General features: G+C 42.0%; 1 protein-coding gene across 2 annotated transcripts in view; it reads left to right on the plus strand.

The window, feature by feature from the left end:
• Positions 1-3,339: 3,339 nt before the first annotated feature.
• jag2b (jagged canonical Notch ligand 2b) overlaps positions 3,340-14,552 on the plus strand; it is a 34,649-nt gene continuing 23,436 nt past the window's right edge. The window contains exons 1-3 of one of the 2 annotated variants that reach the window (XM_046836331.1): positions 3,340-3,659; positions 4,262-4,579; positions 13,260-13,314. In XM_046836331.1, coding sequence (XP_046692287.1) covers positions 3,588-3,659; positions 4,262-4,579; positions 13,260-13,314 — 445 coding nt within the window. In that variant the 5' untranslated portion in view covers positions 3,340-3,587. The remainder of the gene's footprint in view (positions 3,660-4,261; positions 4,580-13,259; positions 13,315-14,552) is intronic. The other variant, XM_046836332.1, reaches the window with a different exon arrangement.

Below are 14,552 nucleotides of genomic sequence, written 5' to 3' on the forward strand. Positions count from 1 at the left end.
AAAAGCAACCAACAGTAGCTAGTGTGTAAACAAAAAAACAACAACTAATTAACAGGTTAAATGTGTTTTGTTTGTTTTTCACACTATACACTCATTAAAAACATCACATTCAACGGTTGCTTCCTTTGAATTACAACTTGCATAACACATTTCATACTCACCCCCTTCCCACTCCAGTTCTACCACGTCCTCCCACCATTCAAATGTAAAATGATGTAGGCCAGCACAGTAAACCTGTAATCTACTGTAAACTTTACTGTTATGTTTTCAGAAAATGTATCAACCAAATTCCACTTTTCTGAAGATTTAAAAGATTTTCAACAAACCACAAAGAAAAATGGCCCAAGCGTCACCAGGAAAAATTACACCTACTCCATGATGGCACATACACCAGTTATAGGTTGAACATGTCAGGTGATATTTGCATTGATAAATCGTCATTGCTGGAAGGCTTTATTATATCACTATTAATTTCCTGTGAGCTTGGTTTACTGTGGAGACAATCACAGAGCCATCGCTATGGAAACCAGACTTCCCTGCAGCAAATATAGTGGTGCCATACAACAGTGAGTGTAGCAGAGAATATATACAAGGCAACAGATCTGAGGAATTAATTAACATGATGTTCTGAAATGTGATCGTGTTTTTTTCAGATGTTGCAAAGTTTCTAATTAGCCCCTTTTAAAATAATATTGTCATGCCTGGCCTTTACATCTCATTGCTTTGGTTGATGTCAGTAATGTGTGTGAGGAGCTTAAGTGGGTCAAGGCGATGATTAGGGATGAAAAGGAATGACTTGGGTGCCTATATGTTTGTGTATGAGGCCTCCAACAGAAATCCATGAAATATGGATGAGGAGAGGCATCCACATTACCTTTCCTGAGAGCCACCTCCCCCATCAAGCCCACCTCTGTCTCTGACCAATTCTCCCCCACCTTCTCTTGCTTTATGCACCCAGAACTTCTACCTCTTTTACCCCAGCTTTCCAGCTGTCATCAGGCTGAAGGTAGGTTGTTATGACAGCATCAATGATTTTATATTTAAGTGAGGCTGTTGCCTGCTTTAGCCACGAGTTTATTTATGCCGTGTCTGGTGGTGGGAGAGAAAATGTCAGGCCGGATTACCTTCATTTTACCATAAAGTAAATAACCCACCTACGGCCTCATACTAGTGAACTGCAATGCTCTCAACTCTTCCGGTCGTCCAGGTTGGATTCATTTAAAACGAACTGCTTGTGGTAATTAACTCCTGTGAAAAGTAGCGGCAGAAAGCAGACAATGAGTGGTGATTCAGTAGATGCACTTTTTCTGACCCTCGCCCATCTGTCACTATGAACAATTTGTCTACCAGGGGGAAAAGACCACCACAAGCTTACCACTGGCCAGTTATTATTTTGGTGGTGGATCATTATCAGCCAGGAATTGACACAGTGGTGTGTGTCTGTGTGTGGTGTTGTTAGAGGTGTATGCAGAGGTGTGTCTTTAACACCTCAAGAATTATTTCTGTATGAAACCAACCAAAATGGCTAATGGTCAAAAATTGACAATGATTAAAGATGAACACAAATACTGGATGGAAAATCGTGAGCTATCAGATGCACCGTACACACTAAGAGATGTGTTCTTAAGCTTACTACTGCAAGAAACCCCTTTTAATGTAAACTCTAGAAAACAACACATTTTTACATATTTCAAAGCTCTTAACCCTCTGTGCTCCAGGGGCACTGTATGTCATGTCTGACCCAGCACTCTGACCCCAGCTTCCTAACATCACTGGTATATGTAAAGAAAGAACATCACTGTGCTGTACTGTACATGTGACAAGTAAAAAAAAAAAAAAAGGCCCCTCCCCTTTAGTAAACATACATTATATGGCCAAAAGTATGTGGGCACCTGATACATGCACCTGATACAGTTGGCACAGTGTTGGAAACAGTTGTCTAGAAAGTGCCCTTCTGTGAGCTCTGTGAAGACATGGTTTACCAAGAATGAAGTGGAAGAACTTCAGCGTCCTGCACTGAGCCCATATCTAAGCTGTACCCCAGACCTCGTCATCAAACACCAGTGCATGATCTCACTAATGCTCCTGTGGCTGAATGAACACAATGAACACAAATCCCTGGTTAGAATGATATTTTACCTATTTACGGTAGTAGAGCTATAGTGTTCTCTTTTCCTGAACTTTCGCTTGACAGAACCTGTTTAAGTCCAAGGTGGTGTCATTTATAAGCCAATTGAAGAATAGAATATAGAATAGCCTTTATTTGTCACATATACATTACAGCACAGTGAAATGAGTTCTTCACAGATATATCCCAGCTTGCTCAGAAGCTGGAAAAAATAGTTTTGTGTTATTGAGGTTTGGATTAAAACGTTTCTAAAATCATGTTTGTAAAGCGAGTCTATCAAAAGATACTCTACATAGTCTCTTACATTGTGCCGATTTGTGTCGTGTTTGGTTGGACAGAACAGTGTAGAAAAGCTTCATAAATATGCATTGTTTTTTTTTTTTTTACTACTGTAATGCAGTCATAAACTTTGCTCTGTACACTAAGATCCAGCTGGCATTGTAGGACAGTTGTATCTTAGTTCTATCTGCAGTGGTTGGTCTGTGGTGTTTCCTTTTCACTGTTTGACATGGTGGTGTTAGGGGTGAAGTGTGTATTTATTTACCTAGACAGTTTACCTTTGAAAAAAGAGTGCAAATAATATGTGTACATAATGAATGCAATATTGAAGCTCTTCTGAAGTGTGTGCAGAGCTACAGAACCCTGTCACCACTCTCCAGCCCCTGTGTCTTGGAGAAGGCCAAAATGTCCGAAAGAGGGCGACCTCAGCTGCGTCACTCCAGCCACTGACGCGTCTAACGGAAAGGGGGAAAAAAATATTACAGGACTCTTGCCTGTTCATTTGTATGCATATATATATATATATATATATATATATATATATATATATATATATATATATATATATATATTCTGTTTCCCTCTGCCTAGTCGTTTACATTCGCTTGTTTGTTGAAACAATAAATTAATAAGGGGGGGAGAAAACAAAAAAGATAAAGAATTCACGAAGAAAATAATCCGAATAATTGATCGTCTTTTCCAATTTTACGGACCGGACCGCTAACATAAAATGTGTGTATTTGCTAATAATTGTGAAATGTTGCACCTCTGTGGTGGCACGGGCACGTTTCTTTTTTTTTCTCTCTCTCTCTTTCTTTTTCATTTTTTTATTTTTTTATTTTTTTTATATTTAAAGAACCCCGCCTCTCGCTTCATGATTGGCTGAGAGGCGACGTTCTGGCAAACGTAAGCACGCTGATTGGCGAGTGGTTTATCCGGCTGCCAATCAGCCGAGGCGGCCCCAGGCGTGCAGTAGCTGGGAAACATAATCATTTGCCGTGGAGTGATCTGACGGAGGGAGAGGGAGTGTGTGTGAGAGCTGTAGCTGGACTGTCGCCGCACTGAGCAGCACGCTTACGAAATTTTGTGCATGTCAGGAGCGGATGAGGATCCCTGTCGCCGGTCAACGGCCGCTGCCCATCTTTCGTGTCTCTGCGCTCGTGCCTAATTAATCAGCGGCATGTGGAATTGCGCGAGGATAACCCACTGGCTTTTCGTAGCGTGCTGCCTGCTGTTCACGACGTGGATCAAGGTGAGAAGCTGCCTGCAAATTCGAACGCGATTTCGGATCGCAGGTCTTGAGACCAAAGTTGACAGGAACGGGGGGCTACTAATTCAGGCTGGTTCAGAACGAAAGGTGGGGGGGAAGAGCCGAACGTGGTGCGCGGTGATCTCGAGGATTGAATTACGCAGTCGCTCCGCTCGGAGCATGTGATCGTGCAAAACATTTTTTGATTGTCAAAAGGTTCAGATGGATGAAATTTCAGCTTCAACTCCCGGCGCGGTTTTGCTGTCATGCCTTTTAGAAATGAGGCGTGCGGATCATAAGCACAGTTCGTAGTTTTTACGTCGTTGCATGGAAAAAAAGGGAAGGGAAGAGAGAGAGGGCCAATTTAACATCGATCCTGTGCGATAATTAGCTCGCTAAGTGATCCACAAAATTGCCAAAGCACCGATGGTCAGTAATGCACGCGCTGGAAACGCACGCGAGCCATTTCCAAGCCGTTTTCAGGCTAATAATAAATAAAAATGTATTAACATTTTTAAAAAAAATCTTGCTTTTTTTTTTTTTTTTTGCTTTTGGAAGGCCTTTTTTTGTGTGTAATATGTGCAATTTTTGGATGTTATTTTTAGGTGTCCTGGGCTTCGGGCTATTTCGAGCTGCAGCTGATGAGCGTGGAGAATGTAAACGGGGAGCTGTGGGACGGTGAATGCTGCGACGGCGCGCGCAACTCGCGGGACCAGCGGTGCACGCGCGACGAGTGCGACACGTACTTTAAAGTGTGCTTAAAGGAGTACCAGAGCGAGGTGACCACCACCGGCCTGTGCAACTTCGGCAGCGGATCTACCGGCGTGCTTGGTGGAAATATATTCTCTTTTAAAAACGCGAAGAGCAGCAGCAAGATCAGCGATGCCGGAAAGATCGTCATCCCATTCCAATTTGCATGGCCGGTAAGTGCGCGCTGGCTGAGGATGCGCTTTTTTTTTTAAAGCAAAAAAAAATCATAAATGATGATGATGCAGATGAGCTTGGTGAAGGCTTTCGTCATTTCTAGAAGCTCTGGTTAGACGGTGTGGTCTCTTCTTGAGGCCAGGACGCGCACAAAGCGTGTGCGCGTGAGAGGCGAGAGCTGAATGAACCCGGCACGCTGATCATACCAGACTAGAAGCATACACACACACACACACACACACACACACAAACATCACCTGTAAGGTGAATGCATGCCATCATGCGTAGGTCAACTCCAAAGCGTTTGACTGCGTCAGGGTGTGTGTGTGTGTTTGTAGGTGTGTGTGCTTTGGTGATGCGTGTCTCCTATTGAGGCTCCATCACTCTGCAGCAGGAGCACACACCTGGTAGGCTACACCTGAGCGTTTCTCTCTCTCTTTCTTTCTATTTTTTTTTTTTCCACATCAGCTCAGCACGCACTCAGTGATGCTGATCGATTACTGTGTGTGTGTTGTGTGAATATCTGAAACACTAGGTGCTCACGCACATCTCAGGTATCAGATGAGAGAGGTGTCACACCTTGAAAAGACGACAACAACAAAAAAAAACACACACACCGTGTAGTATTGGTTGTCCACTTTGGCCACATGCCCAGACATTCTGAAATCGCTCGGCTCTCCGTGACCATGCGGACTTGAACCAGGGCCTGTTTACAGCCTCTCAAACATCTCACCTCTAATGCAGGTTTCACCCCCCCACATGCCCCCATCCTCATGCTTAATGTGTAAGTTAATGTGTAACTACATATCAAACCACTTTACCTGGATTTTATCACATCCATCTCGCTTTGTGTACCTTCCCTAACTTGTGTTCTGTTCAGGCAGTTTCCCACGCCGGTCAGTCTTGTGTGTGTGCGCTGGTATAAATTGTGTAACTGTATGTGGTTGTATAAGTCTTCCTACATTCATTTTATGATGGTCCAGAAGTTTAGGCCGAGCCCTAACATCCCTAAATTCTCCAGTGCTGCCTCATCCGGATAGGCACGTGATGTGTTCCTGGTGTAACCGCATCCCTCCTGTATTGTAAAGAGAGCTGGAGCCCCTCACTCTAGCTTGTATAGTGACTCCGCCACCTGTTGGAGGAGATAATTTCTCACTATTTTCATTTGTGTTTGCTTGTCCTGGGATTGGTCTAGGATGAGTGTTCCCAGTGGTGGCTATACCATAACTGATGCATGTAACCTTATGGGTTTGGGGCAGTGTGAATTTTTGTTGTTGTTGTTTTTTTATCCTGACTTCTCCAGCAATCCTGGTGTGGTCTGATTACCACCCTAAAATCCTCACCGCCCACCTAATTAGATGCAAACGGTGATTTGTACAGACCGTTTTTCATAAGTGTTTTGCGGAATCGAAGCGCAAGCGAGAGTTCTCATGTTGTTGTCTACGGTGACTTAACTTCACGGCTGGACATAGCAGCTACAGTCGCTTGGGCTGCAACGAATCGGGGCTAAAAAGGCAGCATCGGCTAGACCTGATTGGGAGCTTGCCGGAGGGTTGCTAGGAAACGACTACACAGGCCTTTAGTAAACAATTATATGCAGTACTTGGTGCTCCCTTCCCCCTTGTACTGGGCATTCAGCACAGCCACTTGTTCAGGCCTCACCTGGGAAAGAAGGGCTTGAGCCACACTACTGATTACACTATTGACCGTGCAATTAGCCGGTCACAGCTGGCTACATCTTCAGTCAACAAAAGCGATAATTGTCCTTTTCAAGCAGGTGGCTCCTGATGGAAGTTGTTTAGAGGTTGTGCGTAATGGAAGTTTTGGAGAACGTTCACTGGGCTGGGGCTGCCTTTCTGTTCACCTTTCTGTTACATATTCTCCTTCTGAGTATTATTTATAGCCATTTTTGGTAAAGATAGTATGCTTAAAGCTTGTTTGTGAATTATGATTATTTACACAGCCTAAATATACAAGCAAACGTAAAACGAGTGTTTGTGTGGTATCTGTTTGGATGCAAAAAAACAACTTAACCGCTCGTCCTTTCACAGGAAGTCTGAGATCAGGAGGAATCTCTTAATTGAACTTCTGAGTTTTTTCCCTGCTCGTCCTTCTCTCTCATTTTTGCCCTGAACAAAATGGGGTTTTGTCCTACTACCTCCAGTAAACATTTTCTCTCTTGTGACCAGAGGCAGTGGTGCTTTTGTGTCATCACACAAAATGAAGAGAGGGACAATTATTGGTAGCATTTTTCTGCCCCTGACTGCTTCAGTCATGGAAGAGATATTTTTAGGAGCTGAAAGATTGGGCCAATTAGGAGGCGATGCACCCAAGGGTGACTTAATGAGCAGCCTTCAAGTTTTTTTTTTCTATTACCTCAGATGTCCTGTCTTCTAGTATTCATCTTTACCTGGTACTATTGAAGGCACATGTAGAGTATAAGTTCTTTAGTCTGGTTTTCAGTCGAAAACCCTCCTAATGCAGCAAAGTAAAGAGCGAAAGAAAGAATGTTTGAGTATTTTGGAAGATTACAGGCCAGCCACCTCCCACTCCACCACTCCTACATGGTGTGTGCTTTAAAACAAAGAACACACTCCTTTTAGAGACTGTCTTTGGCAGGATGCTTTTCAAGTCCTTGCCAGAGCACAATCAATCGATTAAGTAGTGTCTCGGTTCATTTTGGCGGCAATATATATTGCCGTTAGGAGGGAAAATCCAACATGAAGAGATTCCTACAGGGTCACGGTGTTCCCAGAAATGGTAGGCAGGAATTCAGTCCCTCTGTTGGCCATGTGTATCAGTAGCCAGGAAAGTTGGAAGAATTGAAATGCATTCCTGTTTAAATTTATAGCATTATGCGAGAACTCATCAGGATCTACTTACAGAAGTACTTTTTAGTCTAGTCCATAAAAAAAAAACAATCAAATGGCAAGATCTTTCTGTGACTCATCCCTTTTTTGGTATTGTTCAGTAATGCTTGTATAGCGTTAAATGCTTTGAATGAGGCTTCCATTGATTTCTGAAGATTTGTAAAACATTCTGTGAGGACATGTGACTGTTTTACTTTGTGGTAAGACTGATGTTAAGGTTTGGGTTGACCACAGTGCAACAGTTGTTTGAAGCTGTGATGCTGAGCTAGTTGTTGTCAGGAAGGCCTACGGTGTGACATTCTCAAGTTTATGTTGCTTATGCTCGGAATGCAGCATGCTCAGGTGTTCGCTCTTTAACTTGGCACCGTTCCTCATTTTCCACTTACTGGCATGCTCGGATAAGCTGGATTTGTTTTGCCATGTCTGTTTTGGTTTATTCGATAATGCAGATCGCCTGCATATGCCTGAGTTTTGCACGACTACTGCCTGCGTGTGACTCTTCCTGTGGGGATGCGAGCTCTGAGCAGGTGCGCCGCTGTAATTAAAGTGCATTAGTGCACGGCCAGTATTTTTTTATTTATTTTTTTTAATTCCCACTTGACCCCTGAACTTGCTGGAAATGATAATGATGATAATGGCGCTTTGGTTGGCGTCAGTGTGGCTGTAACCAGGCTTCTCAAAGCAACTGTAACTAGGCCGCTCGTTTTTAAGACTTCTGCTAGACTGGCATGTGGCGGGAAAAAAAAAATGTGTTTGTTTTTTTTTTTCGTGGCCTTGGGAGACATTTTTTTTAGGCTAGATGCAGAAATGATGGTAATAAATGAAGCAGCAGTTTTAACAACTTGTCAGAACCACAGTCATGAGTTGATTGTCAGGTAGTAGCATTGTGGTGGTATTCTGAGGGCCGATTTCTTGTTTTAGTAATATACAGGCACAGACACTTAGGTGTGTGTGAGAGACTATCAAGATTGGTTGTATTTTAGCCTTGTGCTTTTGTATTGTTCCCCAATGGAACTCAAGCCCAATGAAGTGGTAAGTTGAAAGAAGGGTGGTTCTGATGTACGAATATCATTTACCAGCTTCAGGGCCCAAAGTACATGTCAGACTGTGTGTGTCCCTGCCCCGCAAGCACACAAAGCCCCTTAACAAAGCGATTGTCTGCTTTTGTGCACTGGAAGCCTTGCGGAAAATGGAAATTGTCGTAGTCGGAACAAGAGTCGCAGCAAATGAGCTCATTTGCTGAGGGGTCAGAGGCTTTTTGCTGAGCTAGTCTGTGCAACAAGGGTTTCCAATAGTTCAATAAGCCCTGGCATCCAGTGCTGATTTAAAACAGAACTGTTTACCTGGGGCTATTTCTAGGTCTGCACTAATTTATTGCAGTTCTTTTTTTTTTTTTATGATGCAGTTAATGATCTTTTAAAAATTAGTCTTGGAAGACTGGATTTTTCTCACAAGTAAAAGGCAAGAACTATGTATAGACCCCTTCGTTCCACATGGTTCCCATAGGACTGACATGAACCATTTCTGTCTGCCATTTACTTTGATGTGGCCCCATCCCTCTACCTTGCTCTTGCCCTATTATTACCTGAGCTGTAGGAACCCTGTGAAGCAGACACATAAATTAGGCTGCTCCAGTTTGAGGCAATCTTCTTGGAAACTAAGTGGGGGCTGCTAATGCAAAAAAGTTGGACTGGTGTTTGTGTGTAAAAGTAGTAAATAAAATAATTATAAAGATAACCCCTTCTGTTTCTTTCTGGCACCTGGAAGATGAATGTCAGGTCAATCTGTCTGCCCCCTTGCATGTTTGAGACCTCTGTGTCTGTGTGTGGGAGGAGATGACGTTTTACTCGGCACAATGATTGATTACAGCAAGCCGTTTTCTTCTTTTCCTTCCCATCACTGCAGATATAATGTCGATGTCGAGCTAACCTACGACTCCACTGACGTCCTTAGCCTAACTCTTCATGACGTGAAGTCTCAACTGCACAGACACAACCATGGCCTTGTGCTATAGAGAGGATCACCCACCTCCTTCATGTCATTCACTGGAGGCATTGAGCACAAATTGTACACATTAGCATACAGGCTAGATCCCCCCCTTATGGGTGAACAGAGAGATCAGACTCGAGTCATAGTAGGCTGTTCCAGTCGAGCCCCATAAATTTCTACTAAGGGGAATAGCAGTCGGCTCCACAAAGGAGATGGGCGTTCTGCCCTAAATGTGTTAAATGAACCAACTGCAATACACTGAGCTCAGTACACAAATAATAGCCTTGTTATGGTTTCCCTCTGAACATGGTGGTATTGGAAGAATGGGACTTGTGTTTGCCCTGATAGTTTACTTCATTTGATCCGATTGGTTTCTGAGCAGTTCCTAACATCATACAACCCAAAGTCTTTGTTAAGCTTGGGTTTAGCCCTCAAGACCAAAATGTACTTCTGTGGTCTTGAGAAACCAGCCTCCAGCACTTGGCTCTGGTCCACCACACTATTTTGAAACAATAAAGAAAAATTCATCGCATTGCCAGAATGCAGTTGCGAAGGACATCTCACAAAAGCTCACACCCTAATAGACGGGGGAACGTTCCTGTCTCTGGGCACAGGACACAAAAAACCTTTCAGTGGCTTGTAATTGGCACAGTGGTGTCGCACATTTGGCTGTAATTGCTGTATATGGGCCAGTGGCTCTCTCTGCTCAGGGTGGCCCACCCAGTTTTTTTTAGTGGCTAGAGGAGATTTTGAAAGCTATGACTGAGGTCTCAGATTAATAAAGAGTACATGTTGGAATTACTCGGTCTAGAACGAATACATCTCATGCTGGCGCTCAGTGGGCCATCTATCAAAAGGTGTTGATGCAAAAAATAAAATAAAATAAAAGATTGAAAAAAGTACAAAACTCTGCCAGTTCATACATGTTTGAAATTGGCCTGAGTCACTTGTTCCCATTGGATAGGAAATAAATGACCTATGCAAGGTTGGTGAATCCACTTTTGAGGCTTTCACGGGAAGGTGCAGCCAAGTGGAGCGTGAGGGGAGGAGAGTGGGATACTGATATGTCCGCTAGGGAAGTGTGTCTGTTCTTGCAGTTCTTCCTGTTAATAGAAGTCAAGAAATGATCCATTCTTCCTGTCTTCCTGGTGCGAGTTACTTAAATATTAGAACATGTTCTCTCCTTTGCCCACCTGACCTGTTAAAGATTGTTCATATGCCACTTTTTCCAGCCCACTCTCCTCTGGGTGTGTGAGATTGGGTTGTAGGTTGGCTGTGTATAAGCCATGGGAAAGCTCTTGAGTCATGTGACCTAATGCTCAACATGATCAGAATGACCTTTACACGGTCACCATGGTAAGAAGTGCTCAAGTGGATGTCACTTGGTGGTGACAGGAGGGCTAGTGGGAAAGCACTTTGCTTTCTTTGGAGTTGGTGAAATGCTTCATGCTACTTTGGACCTGATGTCTCCTGATTTCAGTTTAAAAAATCATCTGCTTCAATCATTGTAGCCTCCAAAGAAATGTCTGTAGTTTCGAATGTGTGTGCGTGCGTGCTCGCATGTTCGCTGCAGGTTAGCGCTGCAGCATGGGAGGCTTTTTGAAGCCGATGAGAATCCCTGATGAGAGGTCTCAGGGGTCAGCCAGAGCCTCACTCCCTACAGCCCCCTCTAATTTCAGCTTTACCCTTCTATCCCACCCTCTGCAGAGCCCAACCCCCTACCGTGGGAAGCTGCACCTGTGGCTTCTTTCACCACAGACACACACCCACATACACCATGCATGGCTGATCAATATTATCCTTTTCTGTAGTTTCCTTCACAGTTTCAGGATAATATGGTACACCACAGTTTGTACAGGTGGTGTTTGCTAAAGTGGTAGCAGAAGTTTAAATTGTTCCATCAGAGTCGGTATCCTATAAGGAAGCTGCTATTAAACCACAAACTATCTAGGAATGTAAAAAAATAAAACAAAATAAATGTTTGTAAATTAAACGTTTTTTTCCTGTATTCTCAGCATGTAACTAGAACACAGAGACAAAATATATATTAATTAAATATGAGCAGGATGAGGTCATTGTGCATAAGAATATAATATAATATTCTATATATATATATATAGATGTAGATCTCTTTTTCTCCCACTCTCTATCTATATATAGAATAATTTAAAATCTATATATATCTAATATAATAGAATTAATATTTTATATATATATATATATATATATATATATATATATATATATATATATATATATATATATATATATATATATATATATATATGCTTATTATTAAACTCCTTAATCAGAAGTGCCATGAAATGGACAGACTTTGAAAAACTGCTCCATTTTTCAGAGAGAGGTGGCTTGTGTTTCTTAAGAGCCTTGCAAGGATGTCTATTTGGAGATTGTTTGTATGTGTGTTGTTATAGGAATGTTTCTGGGGCATCCAGAGTCTCTAGTTGATGACTTGTTTCAAGACCTTTTTTTGGATAGAAGCCTTTGTTTAATGGCCACCTCCCCCATCCTTTTTTAATCCTCATCCACTTATTTAGGGGCAGTTGTCACATAATCCAGCTAATCAGAGACGTAGTGTGTGGGAACAGGACTGTCTCGGGCACCAGACGTACTCATTCAGTGTGACTTTTCCACTTTTCAAGATAGCCCCTTCCTGATACCGCTGACTGTGGTCATACATGAGCTTGAGGATGGGCAGGAAAGGCCTTATCTACATCAGTGGCAAATAATTTGTAATACACTCGAGCAAGGATGTGTAGAGACCGTATGTATTTCTGGCCCTCCCCCATCACTTTGCCCTTCTGACCTAGACAACCCAATGCTGATTCTGTTAATCCTATCTTGCATTATCCTGCCCATTCAGCTAGTATGTCCCACTACACTGACTGATTTTATATCTTAAGACTCTTTCCATTCCAAATTCCAACCCAAAAATCTACTGATTCATTACATTACCACAGAACAGCTTTCAAGGTAAAGTTGCTGACATAAATCTCAAAAGCAATTTGTGTAAATGACATATTTTCATTCATCCACCAGAGTCATGAAGCAGTTGTTTTGGTAAATGTAGAGGTGAGCCATCAAAGTTTGAGCAGGCACTCTGTGGCGTGGTTAAAAGCATGGTTTTGTGATTCAGCTTCTCTTTGAGGCATCTTTTTAGACAGGTGCACTATACCCACACCACTGTCTCATTTGGTTATGTGGGGGTTAGCTTTTTTTTTTTTTTTTCTTCAATGCTCGAGTCTTTTGAATGCTGTTCATCTGCAGCGATGAGAACTTCAGAGATCATCTCATTGCATGGTCATGGTCAACGGAACCTAAAGTTCAATTTGGGATTGAAGAAAAATAGATTAAGATACGTGCACATACTTTGATTTCTCGGGTGCTAATCAGCCGAAAGCTTTTGTAGTTCAAGTTCCCATTAGCGTAACATCATTTATTTTTAGTATTTTTAGGTCAGTGATATTCATGTACATTTTTTTAGTATATCAAATCCTCCATCTTCAGAATAGAATTTCAGTACAGTGTTACAGTGATTGGTACGTGTCTCCCATTCTCTCTCTTTCTCTGCAACCTGACCCTTTTCTTATGGATTCCATTTTCCTCTTGTTGGAGGAATGGCGGATGCAATCTGCATGCGTCTCCTTTTATTAGATGCATTTGGGACCTGACCCTTTTTTCCTACACCATCACTGATGTTGCAACACCTCCCCCGCCTTTCTGTAATGTCTCTTATACATTCCTTGTTCTGACTCTATATGTTTTTTCTTTTGTTTTGTTTTGTTTTTCTCTTCTACAGCGATCCTTTACTCTCATTGTGGAGGCCTGGGACTGGGACAATACCACTCAAAACAGTGAGTTACAATTTCTTTCTTGTTTTTATACTGCAGGAACTGCTATGTGTTGTAACATATGTAATTAATATATATATTTATATCAGTTGGATTGTGTGGTTGAGGTTGAGCAGGTATATTTTGGTGCTAGTCTTGATGATCTTATAATAATCACCCAGAATTTTTGGATTGTGAGTGTGGTGTTTTTCTTTCTATGCAACGTGATACATTTTCCTTCCTTAAAATGATGCACTTTTGAACCATGATTTAATGATGGGAAGTGTTGTGTGGCGTTGGAATTTGGCTGATTGTGTACTCCGAGCATAACAAAGCAGAAAGTCATACATGCATGAGGCAGAATTAACCTATTTGCTACCAGTATTCCATCGATGCATCTATCGTTATATGTTTAAAATCCATTTCGATGGCTAGCGACAGAACAACGATTCTTTGAGTCATTTGCTTCTGATTTAATAGTGAATTACACAAGGTAAAAATTTCTATTGTGTGTTCAGGTTGTATTCGAGGAGAAGTCGGTTATGCCGTAGCACAAAACGGTGCTGTCTGTCACATGCTTAAAGAAAAGAAAGGAAAAGAAAGGGGAAAAAAAAGTCTTGAGACTTGTGTTTTGTAACAGCTGAAGGAAGGGTTGCCGGGAGGGAAATTTGTTGTGAACAAAAACCTGTGAGAAATCCTCTTTTAGATGATTCATAAACAGTAATCTTCCTGTGAGCTGTAATGTAGGCTCTATGAGTAAAGCAGCGTGTGCTGTGTGGGTGGGAGTGGGATGGCACAATTTTAGTATAACAGTCAACTTCTTTATAAGAAGCATTTTTAAGACAAGGAAAGGTATACAAATATAAAAATAGTTGTTACTTCTGCTAATTTTTACGTTTCCTTTCAAAAATTAAACCTGTAAGTGAGAAATATGCACTCCTATTTAAACAGTATTAGCAAAGTGCGCACCAGGTGTTGTAAATATTTAAAGTTTCTGAGAATGAGTCGCACTGCTGATATTATGCATCGACTACAAGCTCCAGCAAATTAATTGGGACCAGCAATAGTGTTGGTAGTTTGAGTAGTTTTTCAGAAGGAGCACTCATCCCAAATTGGCCTATACTTACTAGAGTCACTAAAGCTCACTGAGTCTTATCACATTACTGTTTCAGTTTCTGATTACAGTGCAAGAAGGAGGTTGTCAAGCCATGAGAAATTCATGTGCTACATCATCCTCAACACTTTCAAAAGAATTACTTTCC

The sequence above is a fragment of the Silurus meridionalis genome, chromosome 23, assembly GCF_014805685.1.
Source record: "Silurus meridionalis isolate SWU-2019-XX chromosome 23, ASM1480568v1, whole genome shotgun sequence".
Classification (NCBI taxonomy): Eukaryota; Metazoa; Chordata; class Actinopteri; order Siluriformes; family Siluridae; genus Silurus; species Silurus meridionalis.